Source organism: Branchiostoma lanceolatum, chromosome 10 (genome assembly GCF_035083965.1).
Source record: "Branchiostoma lanceolatum isolate klBraLanc5 chromosome 10, klBraLanc5.hap2, whole genome shotgun sequence".
Classification (NCBI taxonomy): Eukaryota; Metazoa; Chordata; class Leptocardii; order Amphioxiformes; family Branchiostomatidae; genus Branchiostoma; species Branchiostoma lanceolatum.
In genome coordinates, this window is record NC_089731.1 from 6,115,658 (window position 1) to 6,141,201 (window position 25,544).

The window sequence follows — 25,544 nt, forward strand, 5'->3', positions numbered from 1 at the left end:
GGAAGTTGCATCAGAAAGGTTGGATAGCAACAAGAAAAAAAGTGCTGCCCCTTCCGGTCACCTCCAGATGGAACAGTCCTAAATGTCAAAGGTCATGAGATGTTGCATTATGTAAAGTATGTCAAGCAACCTTTGGTCCATAGTGCAGTTTTCTTTTCTTTGTTTTACACCATGTGTTAGGGAGCCATTTCTTTGATACAGCTTTCTGTGTCTCATTCTGAAACATGGACCAATCCTGGACCAATTCCAAGACATAAGGTACCTTTGCACTTGTAAGTTTTAGAAAAAGACGTAGGCTGTCTGGGCTGATAAGAAACAGCTGTCACCTTTCTCATGAGGTGAGCTTATCCTTGGTGGAGAGACTTCTGCTTGGGAGGGCCTCTCTGAGTCTTGGTGTGTTCCCGAGGATTCTGAGAGTTGCACTAGGAGGGACAGCAATGTCCAGAGGCATTTATAGAGTGGTTGGAATCTGAGGAATGCAGTCCAACAACCAATAGAGGAGTCTGGTAGGTTCAGCAGCAGTTGCTTGTGCTGGGGGTTAGAGTTACGATCCAGGCATTTTTCACTTGCTCTATTTTTAACCAACAGGCAGTTGAGTAATGTTACTTGTGATGGGCTCTTCTTGTTGTGAACAGTTGATAGATAATTCATGTAGCGTCGCATAATGTAGCATATGGAAAAAAATGGATATTTATTACAAGTGTGGGAGGGAGATTGGAATCGAGTTTCCAACAGTTTATGAGCGTGACGATATGCCGTAGCATAGGACTGTCGAACAAAGATGAAAACTTCTTTTCGATAGGCAGCGAGTGAAAGCAGGGCTACCGTTGCAGCCCCTCGTCACATCAATTTTTGGTAACGCTCAGACAGAGGGTGGGTATCGTCTGGTGGCATTTTGGCCCGAGTCCAACCTCCAAGTGTGTGCTGGTTCCTGACGCACAGGTTCTTTCTACCATTCTGTGGTGCGATCTGCGCAGTGTTTGAGGCCGTTATGGCCATACTTTTTCTCCTCTGTGTACGGGAAAGAAGATAGCAGCCATGCCTCACTCCAAGAGAGGTTTGTACAAGTGTTCGTCTATATTTGGTTTGTGACAGGGTTCAGATTGTAATGCATGCGTTGTGTGTGGTGAAGCCATGGGTTAAATTAGGATGGTACGCCATGTTGAAAAGCAGGTCATATCTCGTACCACTTGTACCAAATCTGTAACGTATAAAAACTGCTGTGATGAAATTTTGCAGCACCAGAGATCAAAAGGGCAGTCTTTCCAAAAGCCTTGCACTTAATCATTTCCTTATGTTAGGCTCAGTGAAATGTACCCTGATCTGTTTCATAGGATAAACCTGGGAATGTTAATTCAGGGCAATTGATTTTCATTATGGCACTGGTAATTGTAACCCTATGGTGTCGCAGTAACCCTGGATTTTCTGAAGGTTTTGTTGATCAGTTTTTTACTGTATTTTAAGGGATTGGCTAGTGTTTTTTTTTAAGAGAATCCTTGTATTGGTGGTATTAGGTTACAATTTCCTAAACACATTTGAGAGACTAGATTACATTTGGTTTTAATGAATGTAACTGGGTAGATTTGCTGATGTCAGCTTTAGGCGACTATTATTTTGTGGACTAAAATTTTCTTGGTTTCTTAGAACTCTAAGGACAAATTCACCCCCCTCCCCATGTTGAGGCTACACATTTGATTGAGAAGTCTTTCTGCGAAACAAGAGAATCCCCTTTTCCAACAGCATTTTTTGAAAAACTCTAGTTGGATAGATTGTAGTAAAAATTAGCACTCATCTTAATCTTTCTGGGATTTAAATTAAAATTTATGCTAAACTGGAAGATCAATATGAAAAGAGAGTCTTTGGGGGAAATCTGTATTTATACATGTAGATTCAGGGAGTGAATATAGGCAGATAAAAATTCTCCCAGGGCTCTTTCACTTTAAAATGTCAAGAGAACCATGCAGTTAAATTTGTTAAGCCTTGGACCAACCCCACCCCCTGGCTCTTTCCCCTTTGCACATGTTAAGTCTTGGCACGTAGTGGGGGTGACTCCCAATCAGCAGCCCATTCCATCGGTGCCCAGGAGTGCAATAACTGCACAGTGACAAACGTCGGTGTCTAGCTTTATCAATACTTGGACTCAAGGCCAGTCCAACAAAATGATCTGTTTCTGAGATAAGAAAAGAAATCCCCAAGAAGGTAACAGTTAAGAGTCCCTGTAAATCATGTAGGAGAGTCATGTGAATGGTTGTTAGCTCTGTGTACTAAGATAAATCCAACAAGATTGCAAGTACAAAGAGCAAAATATGAATGATAATTATTGTTACATTAATGAAGGTTAGACATCCAGGTAATGAGATATGCAAGAAAACAGTTCAGCAGCTGGATAGCTTTTAGAAATGTCATGTAGCATTCACTACCTTTAATCATTGAATAAGTCAAGTCAAAGCAATATGTATTGACAAAGAAAATTCATTATTAGAGATATATGTAGCAATCTCTTTATCATATTTGTTAGATTTATTCACATATTACAATGACTGAAGTTATCCAGGAATATATTTCAGGGTTCCGTATTTCCCTCATTTTATTTCGAAGACATCCCAGGAAACGGAAAATTGAGTTGACAATGCTTTCCCTCTGCAATCATTAGCAGTCCTCGCGTGTAACGTGTGTTGGATGCGTCTGCTATCCAACCGATTTATTGCCTGAGCGTCAAATGAATAGTTGTAGAAATCGACCCTGGTTCGCGTATAGATTCAGAATATAGACTAGAATGGTTGCAAAGCTGTGCAATTTAGCTACCCTTGTGCAACAAGCTTACTACTTCGAGTTGCAAAATGTACCTGCCTTCTGTGAAACTAAATGTCTGCACATTGAAAAATATTAGACTTTGGATTGCTGACCCTAATGACTAGGTGATGACGAGTATCTAGTAATTAGAGATATTAAAATTTCAACATTTAAAATCCATATGTGGAGTGCTAACCTACAACTTACAAGTTAAAACATAGTCATACAAAATCGGCCTCTCTCACTCCAAATCAATTCATGTTAAAGCATCCTTTGGGTGCAGCTAAGCAATTGATTTGCTGCCTGTCAGTTTTTGGCAGGACTCCCATAATCTAACTGCACAAGCTTGCTAATATAGATCAAATGTCTGTCTTATTTTATAGAAGATATCGCTTGCAAGATAGTTTTATTTTGTAATACAGATATTTTTTCCAATTGCTTATTGCAAGACTGAACACTTGTCTATCCAATCTGCATATAAAAGGTGTGAACTACAGCACTGTCCTGTTGTGTTGTAGAGGTGGATAAACTTGTCCAACCAGTATTTCCAGATCAAGGAATGTCTTTAAGTAGTCTTCACTATTGTAGGATAGGGCTGTACCTTTTCTAGCTTCTTTAGACAAAGATTTCCCTCTGGAATGCAGGCATGGGGAAACTAAACTGCGGTGCTAAAGGTTTGTTCTCTCTGAATACTGTCTAAGTTGTGAAGTGGACTAAGTTGGATTGTAGACCAAGTTGGATTGTAGACTATGTTGGATTGTAGACTATGTTGGATTGTAGACTATGTTCCCTATTGTTGTGTAACATCTTTGACATGTTCTTTTGCCATCTACAGCTAAACAAGTAGCAAAGAAGTCTCAGAAGAAGAAGATGAAGGAGTTGAATAAGAAGGGAGACAGTAAAGACTCAGACCTTATGGATGCATTCAGAGAAAAGGAAGAGGTAAGTGAAACACTTCATGGATGTTTTTGTGTCTTGGCTATAAAAGCCTTACTGTTTATTTTGTGGAGTGTATCAGGGAAAAATTGTGCCATGACAAGAGTTTCATCTGTGACTTTAATCTGAAATGAATTGCAAGAAACCATTAAGAAAATACCCTACCCGAAAATACTCAACAAATACGAAACAACAAATGAACAGATTAGCTTGAAAAGTTTTTGTACCACTATTTTCTCTGAGCACCCGTCCCATTTTTTCCTGGCTAGAGTTTAACATCAGGCAAGTCACATTTATGTGTGTTTTATATGGAAAGGTAAAGTTGTTATCTTTTTAGCAAATTGTGTGCCTCTTGAAGTAACATGACTGTTTTTGTCATTCTTATAGAGCCAAACAGTAGAAGAGCCAAAGCCTCAAGAGGAGCCAAAGACAGAGACTCCCCCACCCACAACTCAGGCCAAGCCTGAAGAGACAAAGGTAGAAGTGAAAATAGACCCGCCAAAGGAAGAGAAACCAGAAGTCAAGGAGGCACCGAAAGTTGAGGTAGTTCCCCCCAAGGTGGAACCTCCCACGCCCAAGGTCGAGACCGCGGCTCCGAAGGAAGACTCGCCGGCACCGAAAGTGGACGGCGTGACCAACAATAACGAGAAGGAGGAGAACGACGAAGAAGTAATGGAGATAGAAGACAAATCTGGATTAAAGTATAAATATAGGGAAGGTAAGGAAAAGAGTATCTTATTATATCGAGTAATTTTGTTACTTTGTCTTCTTCAATCTCCATCTTGAAAGAATTTGTCCACAATCCATTGTTTTTTGATGGGATTCCACAGTATTGCATCTTTTTGCCATATTTGTTTTCAAAGTAGTTTTTCGCATAAAAAAATTTGCTGTATCAGAAATAATGTTTTGTTGTTTTCCCTGCACAGACCAGTGGAGTCCATTGAATCCTGAGGGGAAGAAGCAATATGACAGGAGTTTCCTGCTGCAATTCCAGCCCGAGTGCATCGACAAGCCCGACGGACTGCCAAAGATCGTAGATGTCGTCTTAGACAAGCCTCTAATCATCACGCCACAGCAGATGCAGGGGCGCCCGCAAGATTTCAGGGGGTACGTTGATAATTTTTCTGTCACGCAATTTTCAGAGTTGCTATGACAAGAAACAACCACAGACAGGGTTATATGGCTAACTTCAAATGTCTGTTGCAAGACAGGTGAAGTTTGTTTGACACATCCAAAACTGTTCCATAAATGTCCTCTGTTTACCGTCATAAACCTATCGTATAAGCTTGAAAATATTTAAATCTTTAAACGTTTGCTGTGGTTCAATTTTTTGAGGTTTTTACAGTGACCTCTTGCGAAATAAAAGATATATCTTAGTATTATCAAAATCATCATCATCATGTCGGGCGGGTTGCCCGGATTAAGTCAACCCTCTTCCTCCAGTCGCCACGGTCTGCTATTATTATCAAAATAGAACAATAAAACAGCAGGACTTATTGTTTAGTTAGCCTTTTTCTTGTTAGAAATGTGCCATAAGTGTTGAATATTGTTTTTGATCACAATTTGAATGTGTTTTTTCCCATGTTTACAGAATGGGAGGGTTCAACAAAGGCGGTCCCCCGGGCATCCCTGACCTGATGCCATCCTACATGAAGTCGCCAGGGGGAGGACATGGCAGAATGGTACATGTAGGTCTAGCTAACACTACTAGGTGGATAGACTGTATTGTGTTAAGATTCTTGTTGTCTTGGTGCACATGAAAGATCTTTGTGTTGTGTTTGAGAATCTGTCAGTAAAGTCATGTGTCAGTAAATCTCGCTAGTTATGTTCGGCAGTGATCGGTCATTGTTGATCCTGAAGAAGGCGACAGTGGTCGTTGAAAATTTGATCTGTGAATACCTAAGTTTTGGAAGAAAGTTTAGCACTGTATTAAGATTGCTACCAACAAAGATGAGCTTCCATGTTACTTTGTGTTATGTATTAAGGTAAATTTACCTTCTCCATGCGGCCTAACTCTGTAACCAATAGAAAATGGGGTGCAAAAAGGCTACTTCAGTATTGGATACTTAAAGGCCGTGAGACCGCTCCCGTGAAGCGGCGATAATGAGTATTTAATTGATACAGGGTGGCTTGCCTGGGCTGGGCCGGGAGCCTGGCAGACAGTGGCCACCCCTGGTGGGAGGGGATTACTGAAGCCCTGCGTTATTAATCAGGCGTGAAACGACCGTGCTAATGTAAACAGTGCTATGAAAAAGAGGCCTAAGAGAATATTTCGCGACAATACTTGTACTTCTAGTCAAATAAGACATAAGAATACCAGATTTTTTTCACAAATACGGTAAGTATGGTGTGAAGATACGGTAGGGCCACATGGCACAAATCACCACATAGCAGGGGGTCTAAAGTTCGAAGCTAGCCAGATGGGAACAGCATTTGACCATTTCTTTACAAATTTCACATCAGTGAAATACAGAAAGGAATACATGCAATAGACGAGGAAAAATGTGTGCATTTCTAGCGCCCAGCTTATATCGTGTAACGCTATTCATCACAAGCAAGATCTGCCAGTTATGTAACTTTACGTAAGTACGACGAGGAACAGAAGTTATCAGAATTCAGATTTTGTTCCAACGAAAAAGAAAAGAAAACAGCCTAGCACCACGAGCACCCATGCGTACTGTGAAACGTCGGATACTGGCAGGGCCTCCCTCGCAAGATGAACTTGCCGCGATGCGCGCGTTTCTTCTATCTGACCGCCATTTTTTTTTACCGTCAGCTGTGGAGAGGAATGGCGATCGCAAGCAAACGCGTCGATACCACATTTGTGTAGTTACACTTGCTTTCGTGGAAAAATTTGGAAAATATCAGCTTTATTTATTATCAAGACTTATTTGTTCACAAGATATAGTCATCGTTAGAGACCCGCCATTTCGTATGTCAGGAAGAAGTTTGGTAGCTATATGGGCCTTCTCATCTCATTCTTCGTCGGTGGGGTCACGCCGGGGTCATGTTGTTGTTTTTCCTGTTAGCTGGGTTCGGCGGGTGGATGAAAATTTCCGAAGGCAAACGTTTTGCTCCCCGCAGCAGCCCAGATAATGACGTTTTAGCGGTGGGATGATTCTCAATACTTTATTCTAACTTGTTAGAATCGCCGAAATCGGTACAATTGTAGGATTGAATGATTTCAACTGCAAGATATGCAGACGCCTCATGCACGAAGATAGACGCCATTTTCCCGTCTTTGTTGGCCACGATGGCCATGCCGTGCGATTTTCAGTGATCTGTAATTTCTAAGATTATTTTAGTTATGTGCTGACCGGTATTCCTTACACTTCATGGTTTGATTTCGATGAAATGAATATCGATACCCATTCATAATTTGAAGTTGTAAACGGAACCGTTCAAGGGCGATACATCATCGGTGGATACATGTAACGTTAGTCGTTACGTGTTCAGCTGTTCTTTCAGCAGACCAAGGAGCAGACTTGATTTTCTGTGGTAAGTATGAAAACCTTCAGGTCAATCTTGGTTTCTGATCTGTCGGTCAGGTAAGATGGCAATTTCTAGACACTGTAGATATTCACACTATTATCTAATGCAAAAAAGCACCTGTCTCCTTTACACACACAAAGCCAGTCGCCCATGTTCCTTATAAGTTACATGTTCAACATAGCCAAATGATGTGTTTTATCGTAGCCTCCAGGTCAATGTTTGCCCCTTATTTTGCGGTGAGGTAAATTGTCAATTATCAGACACTACAAGTAAAGAACCACATTGTTATTTTCGTACTTCTAAAGGCTCGTCATACATGTACTAGTATTTCATATATTATTTTATACAGTGTACATGCGTTGATGAAAGTTAGACATCCGGGTAGTAAGATATGCCAAAAGTAATTACTCAAGCAACTGGATAAAATTTTGAAACAGTCATTGAAACAGTCATATTACACATGTCTCTCAGTCTGAAACAGTCATATTATACATGTATCTGAAACAGTCATATTCTACATGTCTTTTTGCGCACAAATTCAGTTGCTGGTGTTCCCTTATCGTTTCGTCCTTCTCCCTTATACCGTCACGTTTTACTAGGACCAACTTTTAACCACATAGTATGGTGATAAGCAGAAACAACGAAGAAATCAGTACAAGTTGAAGTAAACATTATACTGATGTATAAGATGTAAATAAAGAAATTTGTGTAGGAAAACCAAGTTTTGCAGATTACCCATGCTCGTGTTTAGACTATCTAACCTCCTTGCACCAAGCAAGTACATTGTATGATGTTGACAAAGAAGAAAAAGACATGAATACATGAATAAACGAACCAAAAACAAATATGACCAAACAAACAGATAAAAAGGGTGGACTACAGTTGTCTACGCGAACAACTGCCCTCGGCAGGCACGACCGCGACGCCCACGACGCCCGCGACCTCGTCCGCGACCTCGACGGGCACGCGGTCCCTGGGCAGGCTCGACTCCTGGCTCCTCGGCGGCCGGTTGGACTTCTGGCTCCTCGGCCGGTTGGGCCCCTGGCTCCTCGGCCGGTTGTGCTCCTGGCTCCTCGGCCGGTTGTGCTCCTGGCTCCTCGGCTGGGTCCTCGGCTGGCCGGTCTGGCCCATTCCCTACAGCTGGCTCCTCGCCCTGCCCATTTTCGGCGGGCGCGTCGGCGACGGGCCCGTCGTCAGCAGGTCCCCCATAGTACCATGCCTTCTGCATGAATAGTCGCCACACGTCCTTGCGGAACTTGTAGGCCTTCCTCACTAGCTGTTTCTTCGGCTGTTGTTTCCGTGGATTGGCCGCGTTTTCTACAAACCACACGGATGTGTACTCCCTGTCCACGTGGTCGTTCTGTGGAAACAAAGATAATAACTTACCTTGTACTTTTGCAATAACATGGTAACTTTATGATATTTCAATTTAGATATAATTACAGGATATGCCATTTACTGGTGGCTACTTTGCAGTTTGAAGTTAATTTCAGTACTTGTTATGTGTGGGACACATGCAGTTACAGTCAGTTTCTAAAGATAACGTTCACAGTCTCACATAATAGCTACAACAACAGGTTACAGTAGCACTCACCCAATCAAGGATAGCGAGGTTCACCCGCAACAAGTAGTTTGTTCGCCCAAAGCAAATCCGCTTGTCATGGTATACTAGCATAGCGTTGTTGAAGCTTTCCACGTAGTGGGTGTCTTTTGCCTGTTGAAAATAATTTAAAAAATCAAGCAAACAATGAGAAAACAATGAGAGCCTGTTCGAGACGACGGGAGAGAGGCAATGTCAATGGTACCAGTATGTTAGATTTTGCTTCTCCCTTTATCAGAAACAGAATGATTCATAACATGAAAAAAAGGACAATAGAAAAAGAATTTGATTCCGTAGACTATACAAGCATCAATGTGTTGTACAGCACATCATTGGCCTTACAGTACATGTAAGCTGACAATTTATGACTAGCTTGACTTACGTGAATGTAGTTCTCTGCCTTCTTGTAGACAACTGTCTTATGTAAAAAGTCTCGCAGCTTCTTTTCCGCATCTGGGTTGGTGATGGGCTGCCTGTACGGCACATAGTCCGCACCCTCAACTTGACACCTGGCGGTGTGGTGGCATTTTGAATGGTCAGCCTGAGAATGAAAAGGTAAGACTTGTGCTGCACATTTTGTGTTGGAGTGGTTACATCATCATGACTGAATTGAACACACACACTGACACACAACATATATATTTCTTTATATAGAATTATTATGTATTTGGATCAATGAAGGTTTTTGGTAACCGTTTGTGATTGTGTGTGTGTACCTGGTAGTGATTGATGATGTTGTCTATGGCGGCTCTTATATTCCCTGCCTCTCCGCCGCAGTTTTTCATTGACCAATATATGTGCGTCTTGATGGCAGCAGCTGTAATGAACCAATAGAATGAATGATCAATGTCTCTTTCAACTGATAAAAATATTCAAACATGCATTGGATGTTACAAAGCATACACCATTAAAGGTAAGAAAGCCAGACTACCTTTGTCGGCCAGGTCCAGGAACCAACTGGTCCCCTCCCGACTTTGTGCCCCAGAGGTGATACCTTTAATCGTCCGAGCGATGTTCTTCGTAGCTGAAAGGAGATGTGACAGTGATTATCCCATTTACAAATCCGGGCTACGGGCATGACGAGGGCTAAGTGATTCTCATTGGTATATAGTATACACCCATCTATTCGAGCCATGAAAGACCTGATAACGAATGATTAATGATGATGATTTCGCATGACCCTTACCGTGCCACGTGTCGTTTCCGTTCACAGTCGGGTGACCGGCGGCAGCCCTGTCCTCTACGATTTTGTTGACGCTGGCATTGTTGTCGTGGGCATGGACGATAATGCGGAGTCCTAGGGGAAATGGTAACAAAACAGACTTTTAGAAAGCATCTTTATCACCAAATAACAACAAGGAAAAGACATCGATGCAAATCGTTTGTTGCTGCATTTTCACAGAACCTACCCTTGTTATCCGCCCACCGGTAGAAGCGTTCTACCCCCTCCTTCTCGTGGCTTTGCGCGTAGCGGATTTCAGCTTTTGAAACCGTCTCCACCCGCAGTGCTTTATGACTCCTAAAAGTATAAAAGTATAAAAACGTATTCATTCCTGGGTTGATCTAGAGAATGGCACCAACCTCCCAAATCTATCCGTCTGTCAAGATATAACACTGGTAACGTTTTTTTTCAAAAGGTTATAACGCAGGATGCAAATGATTTGAAATAGATTGAATAGCAATTCATGCAACATGCAGTGTAACCATTTTTTTTTCTTTTCTTGACCTAAGGCTTTGGCGTTTTACTGACCTGTCACCCAGGAAGACAACATCCGAGAACTGGGCGTTTTTCCTCCAGCAGTGGCGGGCATCACTCAGTATGGAGATGCCCCGGTATTCATCTCCATCGGCCTCGGATTGCAGCTCTATTTCCTGTTGAAATGATCTGGCGTTAGAAACATAGTTTGACGTTCCTCTAGTACTATTATTCAAACATGTTTGAACAACGAAACATACATGTAGTTCAGCCATAAAGACACCCCACAAATCTATGATGGTAGTACACAGATTTGTACTACCTGCTGCAGCGCCAACGCACAAGACTCCTGCGCCAACTTGGCCACCACCTCACTGTACATCGGTTCATCTGGGGAAAAGAAACAAAATCACATGCGCTTGATAACAGATAATGAATTGATGATCATTTATTTTGAACAGGTTTTGAACTTTCGTTAAATTTCGTTCTTTATTCTTTATTGTTACGGTTGATATATATTCTTTGGAAATTTCCGCATTTGATGGTAAGTATACGTGCTTTGGTCAACTAAGGGTACACGCGGAAAAGCAACAACACATGGGTTTTGCACTCTGCGTGTACGAAGAACTACAGTACCAGTAATGGCAAGTATAGTAGGTAGGACCTTGTAAACGGCAATTCCACTCTGATTTATCTATTCGTGCCATGGTTAGTACAATGCGCATGTAACATAGCGGCTTACGGTGATGTCGCAGGTTTCCTTCCTCGATGGCCCCAATTCCTCCCGCGGTGCAGATCTTCTGATACTGTGTAGGTCGAATCCCAGAGGAAAAGTAAGCGTGCGCCATCCTGAAAGGAACCAATCTCAATTAAAAGTTAGCTCTACTACATACCCAAGGATGGTGCAAATGTTACTATAAGCCAGCAACAAATTACGTCACTTTGGGCCTTTAGCTATAAAGGCTAAACAGCCTACTCTCCAAGCAGAGCGAGTGTTTCGGCTGGTTATTGACATGTTTTAGGCGTTGTTGTCGGGCTTTCTACTTTGTCATAGTTTTATGCAACACAAAAGATGACAAAGTAGAAAGCCCGACAAAAACGCATAAAAACATGTCAATAACCAGTCGAAACCCTTGCTCTGCTTATAGAGTAAAACAGCCGCTTTTTTCCATTTGAGTCGGAGAACGGGAGGTGTCTGGCGGCCCGTCATGGGTCGTTAGATGGATTATGATTTCTATTGAAGAAGGGATTTCCGTACGGATAATAATGAGTAACACATACACGATAATAGGTTTACTGACTACCCGGCATTTGTTTCTTCAGTAAACCAGCACAACTACCATAATCGAAAGGATCATGCACTATTTTCAGTTCATTGCTAACTTTTGAGTGTGCTGAAAAGTTGTAAGTCAGAATAAACATACGAGGCAGCAGCAATATCTGCAACTCCATAATAAAGATATCTATTTCATAGTATTTGAAGGCGTCTCACTCTGCTCTATAGATGTGAATACCATACAACACATGATGTCATCAACTTTCTAACACCATACATCACATGATGTCATGAAGTTTCCAACACCATACACACAAATAGTAAGATCTCAAAGTTTGAAACATACCTGTAGTTCACAAGGAACCTTTTGTTGAAGTGAGGGGATGAGTCCCACGCGACTTCGTGGTTCCTCGCGCACTTCAGGACGACTTTGGCCGCATGACCAATCATCCTGGGGGAATCCTTCATGGCCAATTCTTCTGGGCACTTGATGGCGTGCTCGTGCACCCTGGACGTGAGGCAGGAGATGGCGGTCGGAGTAGTGAAAAATATGGGCTCATCCATGGTGTTGGGGCTGGCTGCGGAGTAGCCGTTTTTCTGCTTGAAGGGAGAGCCGGCTGGTCCCTGTTCCCCACAGTCGGCCATCAGTCTTGCAGCATCCGCGTTTTCCAGGGCCTCCATCCAGGAAGAAAGAGCGCGGTAGATCCCCTCCCTCAGTGACACCGGCTTCTTTCCACCCCCCATCTTCTTGCAGACCTCACCCAGCTTCCGGCGGAAAGCGTCGATCTCCTCCTGCTTGCCCGTGATGGACATGTTGTAAGGCTTAGCTACTCTGCCCGCAGCGATCTCGTCTTTCCTCTTCTTGTTCCTGGCCTTCCTGGCCTCCGGTGTTTCAGACGGCCAGTCCTTACGCTTCTCAGCCCTATTGGCTATCACATGGGCTGCGTGAAGCATACTTTCTTGTGAAAATACAACGTAAAATACCGAAATAAAGGCGAGCGAAAAAAATGCGATGCACAAGGCGAAAATGGCGGGATAGAAGAAGGTAATAAATCAAAGGGGTCAGGTCACGTCTTTGACAGGCCATATCTATCTATATATTTTTTTTTTACCTTTATTCTACAAGGTTTGTGTCAGAAAACTTTTTTTACGTCTAACAACTGAAGTTGAGATAGGTTGAGGCAAATTGACTAAAATTTCTTACCGCTTTGTTTATGTGACATGAACTTTATGTAAAGTTATGTTTCCTTGGGTCACCGAAACACAAACGAACAATACTGAAAAAAGTGGTACAACAGTTCGATTTCAAATTATATATTAGTCTTACATCAGAATTAAATACGATAAACATTCCCTTTGCGTCTGCACTCTGTCAAGCTATCTGAAACATTGTATGTCACTATGTGTTTCTCTCTTTTTTTGCGTTTGGACGCTTGACACAGTATTCCCGCCATTTGGAGATACGTTTCTGTGACGCCCTAACAGTTCCCGCGTTTTCCGTGATTCAGTCCATATGTCCGTGAATCATTGTTTGTTTTGCTCACAATGTTCTTCTAAAACAATGCTTTTGAAATGATAGACATCTCTGACAGAAAGATATTTCGAACCCTTCAATTTTTCCTTCATTAGGTAGTAATCTTTATCCGACATCTGTATTACAAATGAAGTCAAAGATGTTCAATATCATAATTTCCGCCGTCTCACCAATGCTAATCATTCCTGTCATGGGTCACGACAACTTGCAAAAACAAACAGAAGATAAGGGAACGCATCCAAATCAACTGCGCAAATGTTTCTGATGTAAGGAGATCTCTGTATAGCTGGAATTGATTTTTTCATCAGTTTATATACCAATACATTAATAATTAATAAAACAGGACCCCTGGCAGATCTCTTTGTCAAATTGATGGGAAATTCACCTAAAATTTGCTTCACGTTCCTGTGTCACCGCGCATTTCCCGCCCATTCTTCTATCCAGCCTGATCGGTCCAGCCTACTTCATTCTCCTCGCAATTTTCGTATTCTCTTCAAAATCAGCCTACAATGGGGGAAGACGACAGGACAACCCGAGACATATGTCTCCGCATGACGGAAGATCAGATAGAGAATACTCGGGGATTTTTTGTCTTCCACGGATGGGAATGGATAGAGGTCTCACTTCCTGACGATAATGTAGGTCAGCTGCAGCCATACCCTGAGGTCGCGTGGTCAGAAGGGTACAACAGCAGTGACGACAAGAGTAGTGACGACAACAGTAGTGACGACAACAGTAGTGACGACAACAGCAGTGACGATGACGAATCTGTTCAGCCGGCCAGCTCACCATCAAACAACATCGCCTCTTCGTCAGCTTTTCCACCATCAACAACCAATACTACAACTCCAACTACAGACCCACAGCCTTCGTCCTCAGCCGCCAACAGGACGACTACAGACCCGCAGCCATCGTCCTCAGCCGCCAAGAGAACGACTAAAGGCCCACGGCCTTCGTCCTCAGCCGCCAAGAGAACGACTAAAGGCCCACGGCCTTCGTCCTCAGCCGCCAAGAGAACGACTACAGACCCACAGCCTTCGTCCTCAGCCGCCAACAGGACGACTACAGACCCGCAGCCATCGTCCTCAGCCGCCAAGAGAACGACTAAAGGCCCACGGCCTTCGTCCTCAGCCGCCAACAGGACGACTACAGACCCGCAGCCATCGTCCTCAGCCGCCAAGAGAACGACTAAAGGCCCACAGCCATCGTCCTCAGCCGCCAAGAGAACGACTAAAGGCCCACAGCCATCGTCCTCAGCCGCCAAGAGAACGACTAAAGGCCCACGGCCTTCGTCCTCAGCCGCCAAGAGAACGACTAAAGGCCCACGGCCTTCGTCCTCAGCCGCCAACAGAACGACTACAGACCCACAGCCTTCGTCCTCAGCCGCCAACAGAACGACTACAGACCCGCAAGCCTCAACCTCCAACACCGCATCTTCACATCTCCCTAGCAACGACGCTGAATGCCAAGAGTGCTTCTTGGCGCCATGCATCATGGCACATCATCTCAGAAGAGCGGGCAAGACACACGGCCTACTACATCAGAGGCAACCGCATCCGTATAATTCTGGAACCCGGAGAGGAAAATACAAGCTAATCTGGAGACAAATCAAGAATCTGGGTGGATGGAAAGACGAGCGGTACTTGAGAAGGAGAACAAGGCGAATGTTGGACGACGGGTACCACATAGTCGACCGTGACGTTATGCCCCAGTGTGTGTTAGACGCGGTAAGGTCTCACTATCCAAATTTACCTGGCCATCCGTATATGGGGCATGAATGGAACTGAAGGCTGGTGCATAAAGATGATAAAATACGGAGCAAGACATTTATTCAAGGACGAACGCATGGACACGGACAGCGAATTTGGAACTACTTGACTAGACCTTTTGTTAGACAGTTTAGTGTAGAGTAGAGAGTAGGTTCGTTCTAGAGCCGTTCTTCAAGTGTTTCTTATTGTCATTGTACTGGTATTCCCTTGGACAAACTGGACGTCACTGACGTTTGTCGAGTGTAAAAATGACCATTCAGCGCAACCACCCGTCTCGCAAAAGTGACAGGATCATGACCATGTTGTAAACAACGGCGACTGGATATGAGGTTTGTGTAAATAACTTTGTTCTATCATCCATGCTCACCCCGTTGAAAGTATAGACATATGTCTAAATAAATTCAATGCTTCTTTTAGTACTGACACTATGTTACTTGTTATTTTGACGCAATGAATTAAAAAAAGAAAACGTTCGCACTTGTCTCCGCTATCGTTGTATTTTGTCTTCCCCGTTCACGGTACCAGTGGCTGGAACTAGAGGCTGGAACACAAAAAATCAAGCCTGCACAAGCTGACGGGGGAACGAAACATGATACAGGCGAGAGCCCCGGCCCGGCTCCTCGCTTTGCCAGAATGTTTACAAACACCGCGGGGTGCGTCAGCCGGGCTAGCGATCGTCCCGGGCGCCTGGAAGCAATTATCTTTAAACTTTTACCGGTACCAGTGTTGTAATGTACGTAAATCAGCTATTATGCGCCAGGGTGTGTAATTTAGGTTATGACATTGATCAAAACTTGATGAGGAATACTTCAGACATCGTTATACCAAAAAGTGGCCGAAAGCAATCGGCCAGTAATGAGATATTGCCGATAACACGGGAGCTACACGGCTGGCTGTACCTTCCAGTTTGAATCAACCGCACTGTTTCCCTCTCAACCAATGAGGAGAGCCTATATTTATAATCTCGGACGCTCTTTAACAACTTTTGAAAACAACTTTTGTAACAAGACATGTATTGCATAGACTTCGGCCCTACAAACTTTAAACTTTTTATTTCAGATACTACCGTGTCTTCATAACATTATTGCATATCCTCGTCTATGCTCACCATTATGAAGAAAAATGAACAAACATTTTGTGTGTTATAAAGAAGTCTAAACTTTGTATTTGGGCACCCTTTAATCTTGTACACCAGTTTTCAGGTGAGACTATGAGCATGACAAAGAAATGATGAGTAACGCTTTTTTCTCTGTGTTTCTGACAACTTCTGACGTTAAAAAGTGTTTCCTCTGATCTGTGTCTCGCACAAGCTTGTCTCAAGTTTCACAATTTTCAACAACAAAAATTGAAGTGTAACTGCTATAGTGAACTAAAACAGGGCATCAAATCTTGTATGACATTCAAGCAATTTTTAATGTCGACTTTTTACTTTGTTTAACCAAAAGTGGGAGAAATTGGGAATTATATAAAGTTAAGATGTCTAAGCTTCATCAATGTATATAAAGTTGAAACTTGTTCATAATGTCCATTACCAACACAAATGTTAACTTTTGTCAAATACAATACACGTGGGACACAGGCAGCTATTGCTATCACAGAACATGTAACAAAATATATATTGCATAGACTTAGGCCCTACAAATTTTAAGCTTTTATTTTCAGATACTACTGTGTCTTCTTAACATAATTGCATAGACTTGTCTATGCTCACCATTATGAAGAAACGTTAACATTTTGTGCCTTGTTTACCCAGGGCCCGAACATGGGCCGACAGCAGAGCCGAGGTGGGAACAGGAGAGAACCCAGGAAGATCATCCCCAGTCTCACCAACAGACTGGACGACGTCGAGCTCAACAAGTCCGAGAACGCCTGGAAACCAAGCACATCCAAAAATAAGGGCCCTAGCACTTCTGAGAAAAGTGCTGAGAAAAGTCCAGAGGAAAAGGAAACTGATGTAAGAAACGCCATCAATTTTTAGAGAATACTTCAAATGAAAATTGCAAAAGAAATTCTAAAATGATCCAAGGATAGGATGATCTTTATTTGTACGATCTTGCCCACAATAGCTGAATGCAGTTATCATTCTATTACAAAGGGGACTAAATGTAAGATACCTGTGCTTGAAGTTTTACTAGTAAACAATTGGACTGATAAGGGGGAAAGGATAGGAAGCACAAGTCAATTTTCAAAAAAGCAAGAAGGAAAGTTTATGTGGATACAAAATTGTTTTAGTTTTGAGAACCACCATCAAATATTAGAACAGCCGTGAAAACATTCCAGTTTTGAGTAAAAAAAAATCTCCCATATCATAGCAAAATTGTCCAAAGCAACATTTATTTCACAGAGGTTACAAAATGTATGCAACCAAAATAAAGCAATGACAGTTGAACTAGAATGACATTTAGATAGGAGAAAGACCATTGAACCAATATAAAACTACCTTAACTACCAAAACATACATATACAATAGAAATATTGTATGTTGGGAAGCTTAGTGTTCAACTATGAAAATTTGCTTTCCCTCTCTACCAGGAAATCTTCAAAAAGGTGCAGGGCATCCTGAACAAGCTGACTCCGCAGAAGTTCCAGACTCTGTGTCAGCAGGTCCTGGACCTGGACATCGTGACGGAGGAGAGGCTGAAGGGGGTCATCGACCTGGTGTTTGAGAAGGCCATCACAGAGCCCAACTTCAGTGTCGCATATGCCAACATGTGCCGGTGCCTCATTCATGTGAGTTGGCTGTACTTCTAGAATTTGGGAGAGTGTGTTTGGAAATTGTTGTAGCCCTGTGTAACAGTGCGCTTGAAATGATAGCAGCGGTTTTATTTTCACGGCAATTTCATGGTTCTGAAAATAGGCGCTCCCTATGTTTAACTTTTGCACTACGGAATTGATTCGACAATGAATTTAAAAGGTAGGTAGGTAGAAAACCTCGAAATCAAGCCCCCATGAAAATGAATGACTTTTCAGTATGACAGTATTTGGGCACCATTTAATCTTGCGCACCAGTTTTCAGGTGAGACTATGAGCATGACAAGGAAATGATGAGTAACGCTTTTTTTCTCCGTGTTTCTGACAACTTCTGACGTTAAAAAGTGTTTCCTCTGATCCGTGTCTTGCACAAGCTTGTCTCAAGTTTCACAATTTTCAAGAACAAAAATTGAAGTGTAACTGCTATAGTGAACTAAAACAGGGCATCAAATATTGTATGACATTCAAGCAATTTTTAATGTCGACTTTTTACTTCCACAGCTGAAAGTACCCATGAAGGACAACCCCAAACAGACCGTCAACTTCCGCAAGCTGCTGCTGAACCGTTGCCAACGAGAGTTCGAGAAGGACAAAGACGATGAGGTGATGAAAGACGAGAGGATGAAGAAGATAGAGCTAGCCAAGAACGTAAGCATCCGACCTCCTTATTACGGTGTATTAATTAACACCTTGTGTAACAGCTCTGTGAATGATGAGACTTGGATTCCCCTACACTTTGCTTATAAGTGATACAGCAAGTCACTGATGCAGCTTTTTGCAAACAATCAAGATTTTTGTGATTTCATCTAAGAAAAGAAAAGATTAAAAGTGGGTTAGAAAGTAAAATGGGCCTCATAAAGAAGTAGCATCATATGAAAAAGAAAACAGTTGGTAAAGCCATGGAATTAACTTTTCCGTGGCTAAAAAGACATGTGCCGCAACCAAAGAAAGTCTTAGATATTTAAGACCCAATTTTGGCATGCTTTGTCTTTAGGAGGATGAGAAGAAGATGATGGAAGTGGAGCTTGAACAGGAGATGACAAAAGCCAGGAGACGATCGCTGGGGAACATCCGCTTCATCGGCGAACTCTTCAAACTGAAGATGTTGACAGAGAACATCATGCACGACTGTGTGGTCAAACTTCTCAAGTCCAACGACGAGGAATCTCTTGAGTGTCTGTGCAGACTGCTTACCACGATAGGGAAGGATCTGGATTTCGAGAAAGCAAAGGTGACCATCTTAGATAACGGGTGAAGTCTGTGTTAAGGCCACGCCAAATCATTTTCTTGGTTCTCATATGTTTTTCTGGAGAAATTGAGCAAGAGGTCGATAAGAAAAAGTTGGAGAAAAAGTAGTACCTGACTATAATTACGTCCTGAAGCGGCTTGTACAAAAGTACAGACTTTCCCCTCCCTGTTTCCATGCAAATTTTCCAGTCAAGCAGTATTTGTGGGATTGGAGAACCAGTAAAATGAATTGGTGCGGTCTATGTTTGGGTTGGTGATGTGTTTTTTTCAGGATGAATGTGAGTTGGTTCATTCACGCATTTTCTGCCGAACCTGCATGATGAAGAAGCTAATGATTTTTCACACAATGCCATACACATAATATATTAGCACTCCATGCCACTTTGTTATTGACGACTTGGACTATTTTTTTTTAAATCTGGGAAACTTGAGTCTTATTTTCTTTTTCCTTTTTTAACATTTTGAACAGCAGTATCATTGGAAGTAAGTTGCGGTGACAGAAATGCATAATTTGTTTCTGATTGAACAGAATTTTTCTAATGGTACAAACAAAACGGTCAAATTCTTATCACACAAACGATGATCAATTTACAATCTGTATAGATATGCAAGGTATTATTGATCTTATATTTATACCAACACACTTTGCCCACATTAAATGATGATCTTGAGAGAAAACATACCCTTGCCAAATTCAGAAGAATAAATGACTTGTTCCGAAATTCTTGCACACCAGTTTTCAGATGAGACTATGAGCATGACAAGGAAATGATGAGTAACGCTTTTTTCTCCGTGTTTCTGACAACCTCTGACGTAAAAAAGTGTTTCCTCTGATCTGTGTCTCGCACAAGCTTGTCTCAAGTCTCACAATTTTCAACAACAAAAATTGAAGTGTAACTGCTATAGTGAACTAAAACAGGGCATCAAATCTTATATGACATTCATTGGAAGTAAGTTGCGGTGCAAATTCAGAAGAATAAATGACTTGTTCCAAAATTCTTTCAAGAAACGTTATGTTCTATAAATGCTTTCATTTGGAGTCGCTAAATTTTTGCATTGACAAAGCAAATTGGTGTCCTTAACTGTACCAGTCCTGATAAATTTTAGTGACTCACAGTCAGTGAAACTACTGGGTATTGGAAATTGAATTTCCCTTTAAATGAAACCATTTGAAAGTACGTGGCATACATGGAACCCACGCCAAGCAGGTAGGTGGGGAGGGGGGTTTGTTTGAGCCTCACACTCCCCAAGTGTCCCAAATTTTGCTGAAATTTTGATTTCCATGAATGAGTGCCTGCCTCTGTATGTTTGTGAATATCCTATTATCTCTGTTCCTCTTAGTTTGATGCTCGGCAAAAAGACTACCCCAGACGCCAGGTAAAGTACTGTCACGGATCAGAACCTTCTGTTGTCTCAGATGAAAACTATGCTTTTTTTCTGGCTGTAAAAGTAAGAAATCATATGTTCGTTGTTTTGTTGAGGTTTTTTTTTTACAACAAATTTTGTTTCTCTTGTGGTAGTATGGATGTATGAGGCATGGATGAAAGTGTGTATGTGTGTGTTTCTGGTGCTTATGTTAACACTCCTCACTTTAGATTTGGATTTTCTCAAAATTACCAGCAAAACCTTTTTACTGGGTAAAGTTTCACCAGTCTTTTGAAAGAGCACATTTTCCTCTTTTTTTTTCTTTTGGTATTTTGTACTTGTGTCATGGAATATATGAGTTTGATTTTAAAACATTGTCATGGATTTGAAGTTTCCATGTGTTTGTTTTTTTTTAATTTAAAGTGATCAGTGTTAGTAACTCAGAATCCTACAAACTTTCTCGTTTTTCATCTGATTTGAGATGGTTGACTAGTTTTATATGTCTGTGCTGCACCACACCTTTGTGTTTGAAAATAGATTTATTGGGACATTTTGGTACACCCTTTAGAAAGGTTAATTGTTGGCTAAATTTGTTGGCACAATAATTTTTGTAGAAAGGTCACAATAATATAAGCTTTTTCTCAGAGGTAATAAGAGAATAATGCTGACTTAGTAGATTGACAAAAACAGTAGTGATGCAGGTTTTTCTCCTAGCCCTCTGCTAAATTTTCACTTGTAAGTGTTTGAGAACCAAGTAAATAAATTGGTCTAGCCCTATTTGACGCAATTGACGGCATATCACAGTACTTTTAGTATTTAGGCGCCTTTAAATTTTTTAACACAAGTTTTCAGAGAAGGATTTGAGCAAAGACAAGAAAATGATGAGTAACGCTTTGGTCCGTGTTTCTGACAACTTCTGACGTTAAAAAGCGTTTTCTTCTCTGATCTGTCTATTGCACAAGTTTATTTCAAATTTCTCACTTTTTTGTCCCCATTTTGAAAATTATGAATAACTATAACTCCTAAAGTGGAATTAAACAAGACATCAATTCAAGATGGAATTTATATAACCTATTTTCAGGCACCGGACTGCCTTTGGCAACCCAGTTTTGTCCTAGGCTGCAAAGAAAGGAAATGATGAGTGACGCTTTGACAACTCCTCAAACTGTCTCAAATTTCAGAGTTTTTCAAGAACATTTTCAAAGTTGTCTAGAAAGACATCAAATCGAAGATGATATTTATTTTTCAAGGTACTGGACAGCCATTGGGCTACCCAGCTTTTTCCTAGCCTCCACCAGGCCCTCTTACGGGCGTATGAATCGTAGAATTCGGCAGAAAAAGGAATAATTAGCCAGTAGAGTCAGTCCTGGCGAAGTTAGTCTGGTGGAGACTAGCTTTTTCCTAGTTTGCACAATGTGCAGCTCTGACAAAGTATTGGTAGCTAGGTCTTAGATACACTATAGGTTTGAGAGTGGTGTATGATGTTGATTGTTGGTGAGACCTGATAGCTGACCAGCCTGGCGTCCCCTGTGTTCTACAGCCCCGTATGGACCAGTACTTCCAACAGATGGACAAGATCATCAAGCAGAAGAAGACGTCTTCAAGAGTCAGGTTCATGATTCAAGACATCCTGGAGCTCAGGATGGTAAGTCTCGTGTTTCTTCTGGCTTTGTACATCAAGAAAAATATTGTAAAACCTGTACAAGTGGCCACCTCTACATAAGGACCACCTGGCCAATGTGACCACTTTTTGGTGGTCCTTCTAAAAATTTCCCCCTGACATAAACTTTAGTGACCACTTGTCCACAATGACCAGATTTTATCAGTCTCTTGATTGGCCTTCTTGGGCAGTTTTGACTGTTAGAGGGATGTATGATTGTAGTTTAATTTTACAATCAGACAAAATTTGACCTGTTTGTATGTCCTTCCTCATGATAACTGACCCACCTGCTTTGATCATGTGACACTCCAGTCATAGGTCGAAGGTGACAGGACGTCTGAAAGAGATGATGAGTAACGCTTTGGTCCGTGTTTCTGATAATCACTGACGTAAGACAGCGTTTATCTCTGATCTACCTCATGTTTCTCAGCCTTCTTCTAAACGTTGGGAAATTGTCAGGGCTTGCTGACATTTTTTCAAGTCCGTTTTCAGGATTAATAGAGGGTAGAAATGAACTTGTTTTTTGTTGCTACTGTAGAACAACTGGGTGCCAAGGAGGGACGACAACAACCCCAAGACCATCGACCAAATCCACAAGGAGGCTGAGCTGGAAATCCAGCAGCAGAACCTGAAACTGGCGCAGGTCAAAGTGGACAGACGAGGGCAGGACAGAAGTAAGTCTGAATTATTTTCTAGTCCTCTATAGTCAAGATATAGAAATAGTCGATTGGGCATCAGAAGGATGACGGCTGAGACACAATGATTTACCGGTTTCGACCTTTTATTCCAAAGTCTTCATCAGAATGACAAAGAGTGGCACCGCACTTCTTTTTATACTATTATAGCCTTTAGTTGAAGTTAGGTCAGGGCACTCTACTCCCTGCTTTAGTTTGGTCAGGGCACTCTACTCCCTGCTTTAGTTGGGTCACTCAAGATATAGAAATAGAAAGAGAAGAAATGTTGATTAATGTACAATCAAAGTAAAACATACCAAGGAAATCAAAAGTGTTCGGCTTGTAAAATTTAGCATTAGCATTGAAATTTTTAACTTTTGCTTTGAGTGTCAACTCTTTATAATACATTCAAATGATCACTGAAACTAAATTGGACTGTACCATGTTTCAGGAGGAGGAGGTGGGGGAGGAGGTAGGAACGCCCCTCAGGCTGCTAGTACCCAGGACGGGGATGGTTGGAACACCGTCCCGGTCGGCAAGAGCGCACGCGTCTCCATCGACCCCAACAGGCTCAAGTTCTCCAAGGTGAGTCCAGACATCAAGATGTAAAAGATCAAGGAATACGTCATGATTTTTTTACTTACTAGAAAGCTTACAAAGTGTTTGCACTCGTGTCTATGTTGTTTGTTTTTCTAATGACATGAACCAAAGCAGATCAGTTTTCATGCTGAACACTTTCTTGTCTTTCATCAAGGAAACCTTTGACATCTTCTGTTGTTTATCAAGGAAAAAATTGAACCTCTGGCACTTTCTGGGACCTTTAGACCAAGACTTCCTTTTGGTACTAACTCGATGAGTTTAAATGCTGAACGCTTTTCATGTCTTTTAGACACAGTTTGACGATGGCAATATCCAGCTGGGTCCCGGCGGTCGGCCCGGCGCGTTTGGCGGCTGGATGAAGGGCAGCAGCGGCGGAACGGGCGCCAAGTCCGCACAGCAGCAGCAGCAACAGCAGCAGGAGGATTCTGGGAGATCTACACCCTCCAACAGGTAGGGATGTTTGTTATCAAAATCAAAACTGTTTGATCGCAGCTGTAACTCTAGATCCTTTTGATGGATCTGTTAGACTTTCAGCACGTTGGTAGTTATTGAGGTACTGGTGAAACATGGCTATTTTAGGCTACCGTAACTGTATTTTTTCTCAAGGTTTTGACTGGTAGTCTTTGTAAGAAGGGCGTGTTGTGTGATGGTGTTCCCTCCTCCTGTTGTCTGTAGATACTCTGCACTGAGTGGTGATATGAGCTATGATGCATCCAGGAGAAATACCAGCAGGTGGGTTTCCTTCCTAACTCGTTTCCGTCTCTCTCAAACCTTGAATGACGGTAGATTTATTATTGAAGAGCTACATAGTGTGATATAAGGAGGCACAAGATTATGAGCAAGAAAAGTGAAAGCTTGTGTCTATCTTGAAAAGCCTCTCATTGTCCCTGTCTACAAAATGTGATGATGCAAAATTTCAGAACAATGTACTTTTTGATGACAGGTCAAGGCTGAGGCATTTTTGTGTACTTTCTGTGCAACCTGCTAATCTGCTTATGCTGAAAGTTTGTTTGTTTTGAAATCCTTCTCTGATCTTTAATGGGAAAGTACGTATGAAAGACGTTGCAGAATTCATCTCAAATTGTAAAATTTTGTCCCAGAAAGTTCCCCGTTGTCAATGATGAGAATACAATCTGATTTCACCCTAATAGGGGATGCTGACAGATATATTCTTAGGACACCTCTTGAGACAACTTAAAGATCATTTTTCTTTTCTTGTTTTGCATTCTGTGTTGACCCTGGTTTACTCCAACAAATGTTATAGCCTGTTTAAGAAAGATTTTTCTCTCAAATCCTTCCCTGTTCTGTAAAGGAAAAATACATATGAAATAAGTTGGAGAATTTGTCTTATACTGCAGAATTTTCTCTCAGGAAGGTTAAAACTTTCCTCAAATTTAGTTTCTCATTAAAAATGCATGGTATCCATGGTTACAGAGGAGGCTCGGGCTCCAGAGACAACAGTAAGACAGGACGTGGGCAGCAGCAGCAGCAAGCCCCAGCCATTGGTCGCAGGAACAGCAGAGACCAGGCGCGCGACGAGCAGAGGTTCGCACGGGACTCCGTCGTCGACTCCCTCAAGAGAATCGAGAGCGTCGGGGGTAGAAGATCTCAGTCGGGTGAGCGGCCAGAGAGACCGGAGAGAGTGAGGGAAGAACCAGAAAAGGAAAGGAGACAAGGAGGTGGGAACTCTACTCAAACATGGCCCATTTTAACATCAAGCACAGATATGAAAGATAGTTGGTGAAAGGTCCCTGTTGTCAATGATGAGAATTCTGTCTGATTTCACCCTAATAGGGCATGCTGACAGATATATTCTTAGGACACCTCTTGAGACAACTTCAAATTAATATCATTTTTCTTCTCTTGTTTTACATTCTGTGTTGACCCTACATTTACTCCAACAGATGTACCAAATTTAGAAATGTTTTTAAAGTATTATTTTAGAGTCGTACAAATAAACCAAGTAGAATTTTTGTAAGTTTAGGTACATGGCCTATCCATCTGCGAAAAATAAATTCAACCATTTTCATCTTAAGTGCCTATAATATGAACAAAAAGACAATGGTTGTTCTAGCATCTATAGAATTTTGCATAATACAGCCAATGGTAGAATCTACTACAACTACTACAATCTAGAGATGTAATAAACA

At 41.8% G+C, this 25,544-nt stretch overlaps 2 protein-coding genes across 12 annotated transcripts in view; one reads left to right on the forward strand and one right to left on the reverse strand.

The window, feature by feature from the left end:
• The window catches only part of LOC136442813 (eukaryotic translation initiation factor 4 gamma 1-like), a 54,735-nt gene that overhangs the window by 25,147 nt on the left and 4,044 nt on the right, over positions 1–25,544 (forward strand). For 9 of the 11 annotated variants that reach the window (XM_066439751.1, XM_066439750.1, XM_066439753.1 and 6 more), the window contains 15 exons: positions 3,629–3,735; positions 4,117–4,447; positions 4,656–4,836; positions 5,321–5,417; positions 16,850–17,050; positions 17,629–17,826; positions 18,349–18,495; positions 18,842–19,078; positions 20,437–20,472; positions 22,001–22,105; positions 22,659–22,794; positions 23,246–23,379; positions 23,684–23,844; positions 24,070–24,126; positions 24,829–25,073. In XM_066439751.1, coding sequence (XP_066295848.1) covers positions 3,629–3,735; positions 4,117–4,447; positions 4,656–4,836; positions 5,321–5,417; positions 16,850–17,050; positions 17,629–17,826; positions 18,349–18,495; positions 18,842–19,078; positions 20,437–20,472; positions 22,001–22,105; positions 22,659–22,794; positions 23,246–23,379; positions 23,684–23,844; positions 24,070–24,126; positions 24,829–25,073 — 2,373 coding nt within the window. The remainder of the gene's footprint in view (positions 1–3,628; positions 3,736–4,116; positions 4,448–4,655; positions 4,837–5,320; positions 5,418–16,849; positions 17,051–17,628; positions 17,827–18,348; positions 18,496–18,841; positions 19,079–20,436; positions 20,473–22,000; positions 22,106–22,658; positions 22,795–23,245; positions 23,380–23,683; positions 23,845–24,069; positions 24,127–24,828; positions 25,074–25,544) is intronic. The other 2 variants (XM_066439754.1, XM_066439759.1) reach the window with 2 other exon arrangements.
• On the reverse strand, positions 7,492–12,747 carry LOC136442814 (uncharacterized). The gene is made up of 11 exons (XM_066439762.1): positions 12,140–12,747; positions 11,260–11,366; positions 10,840–10,907; positions 10,572–10,693; positions 10,231–10,340; positions 10,008–10,118; positions 9,753–9,845; positions 9,538–9,638; positions 9,204–9,362; positions 8,816–8,935; positions 7,492–8,581 (listed from the first exon to the last, which is right to left on the reverse strand). Exons 1-11 carry the CDS (start codon positions 12,745–12,747, stop codon positions 8,108–8,110), a joined length of 2,073 nt encoding a protein of 690 aa, XP_066295859.1. The 3' UTR covers positions 7,492–8,107.

Excerpts from the sequence above, each read along its gene's own strand:
- LOC136442814 (XM_066439762.1), bottom strand. The coding sequence starts at position 12,747 with ATGCTTCACGCAGCCCATGTGATAGCCAATAGGGCTGAGAAGCGTAAG. Across the intron at positions 10,908-11,259 it reads AGGAAACCTGCGACATCACC|ATGAACCGATGTACAGTGAG; the intron begins GTAAGCCGCTAT and ends TCTTTTCCCCAG. Across the intron at positions 9,846-10,007 it reads CGGAAACGACACGTGGCACG|CTACGAAGAACATCGCTCGG; the intron begins GTAAGGGTCATG and ends ATCTCCTTTCAG.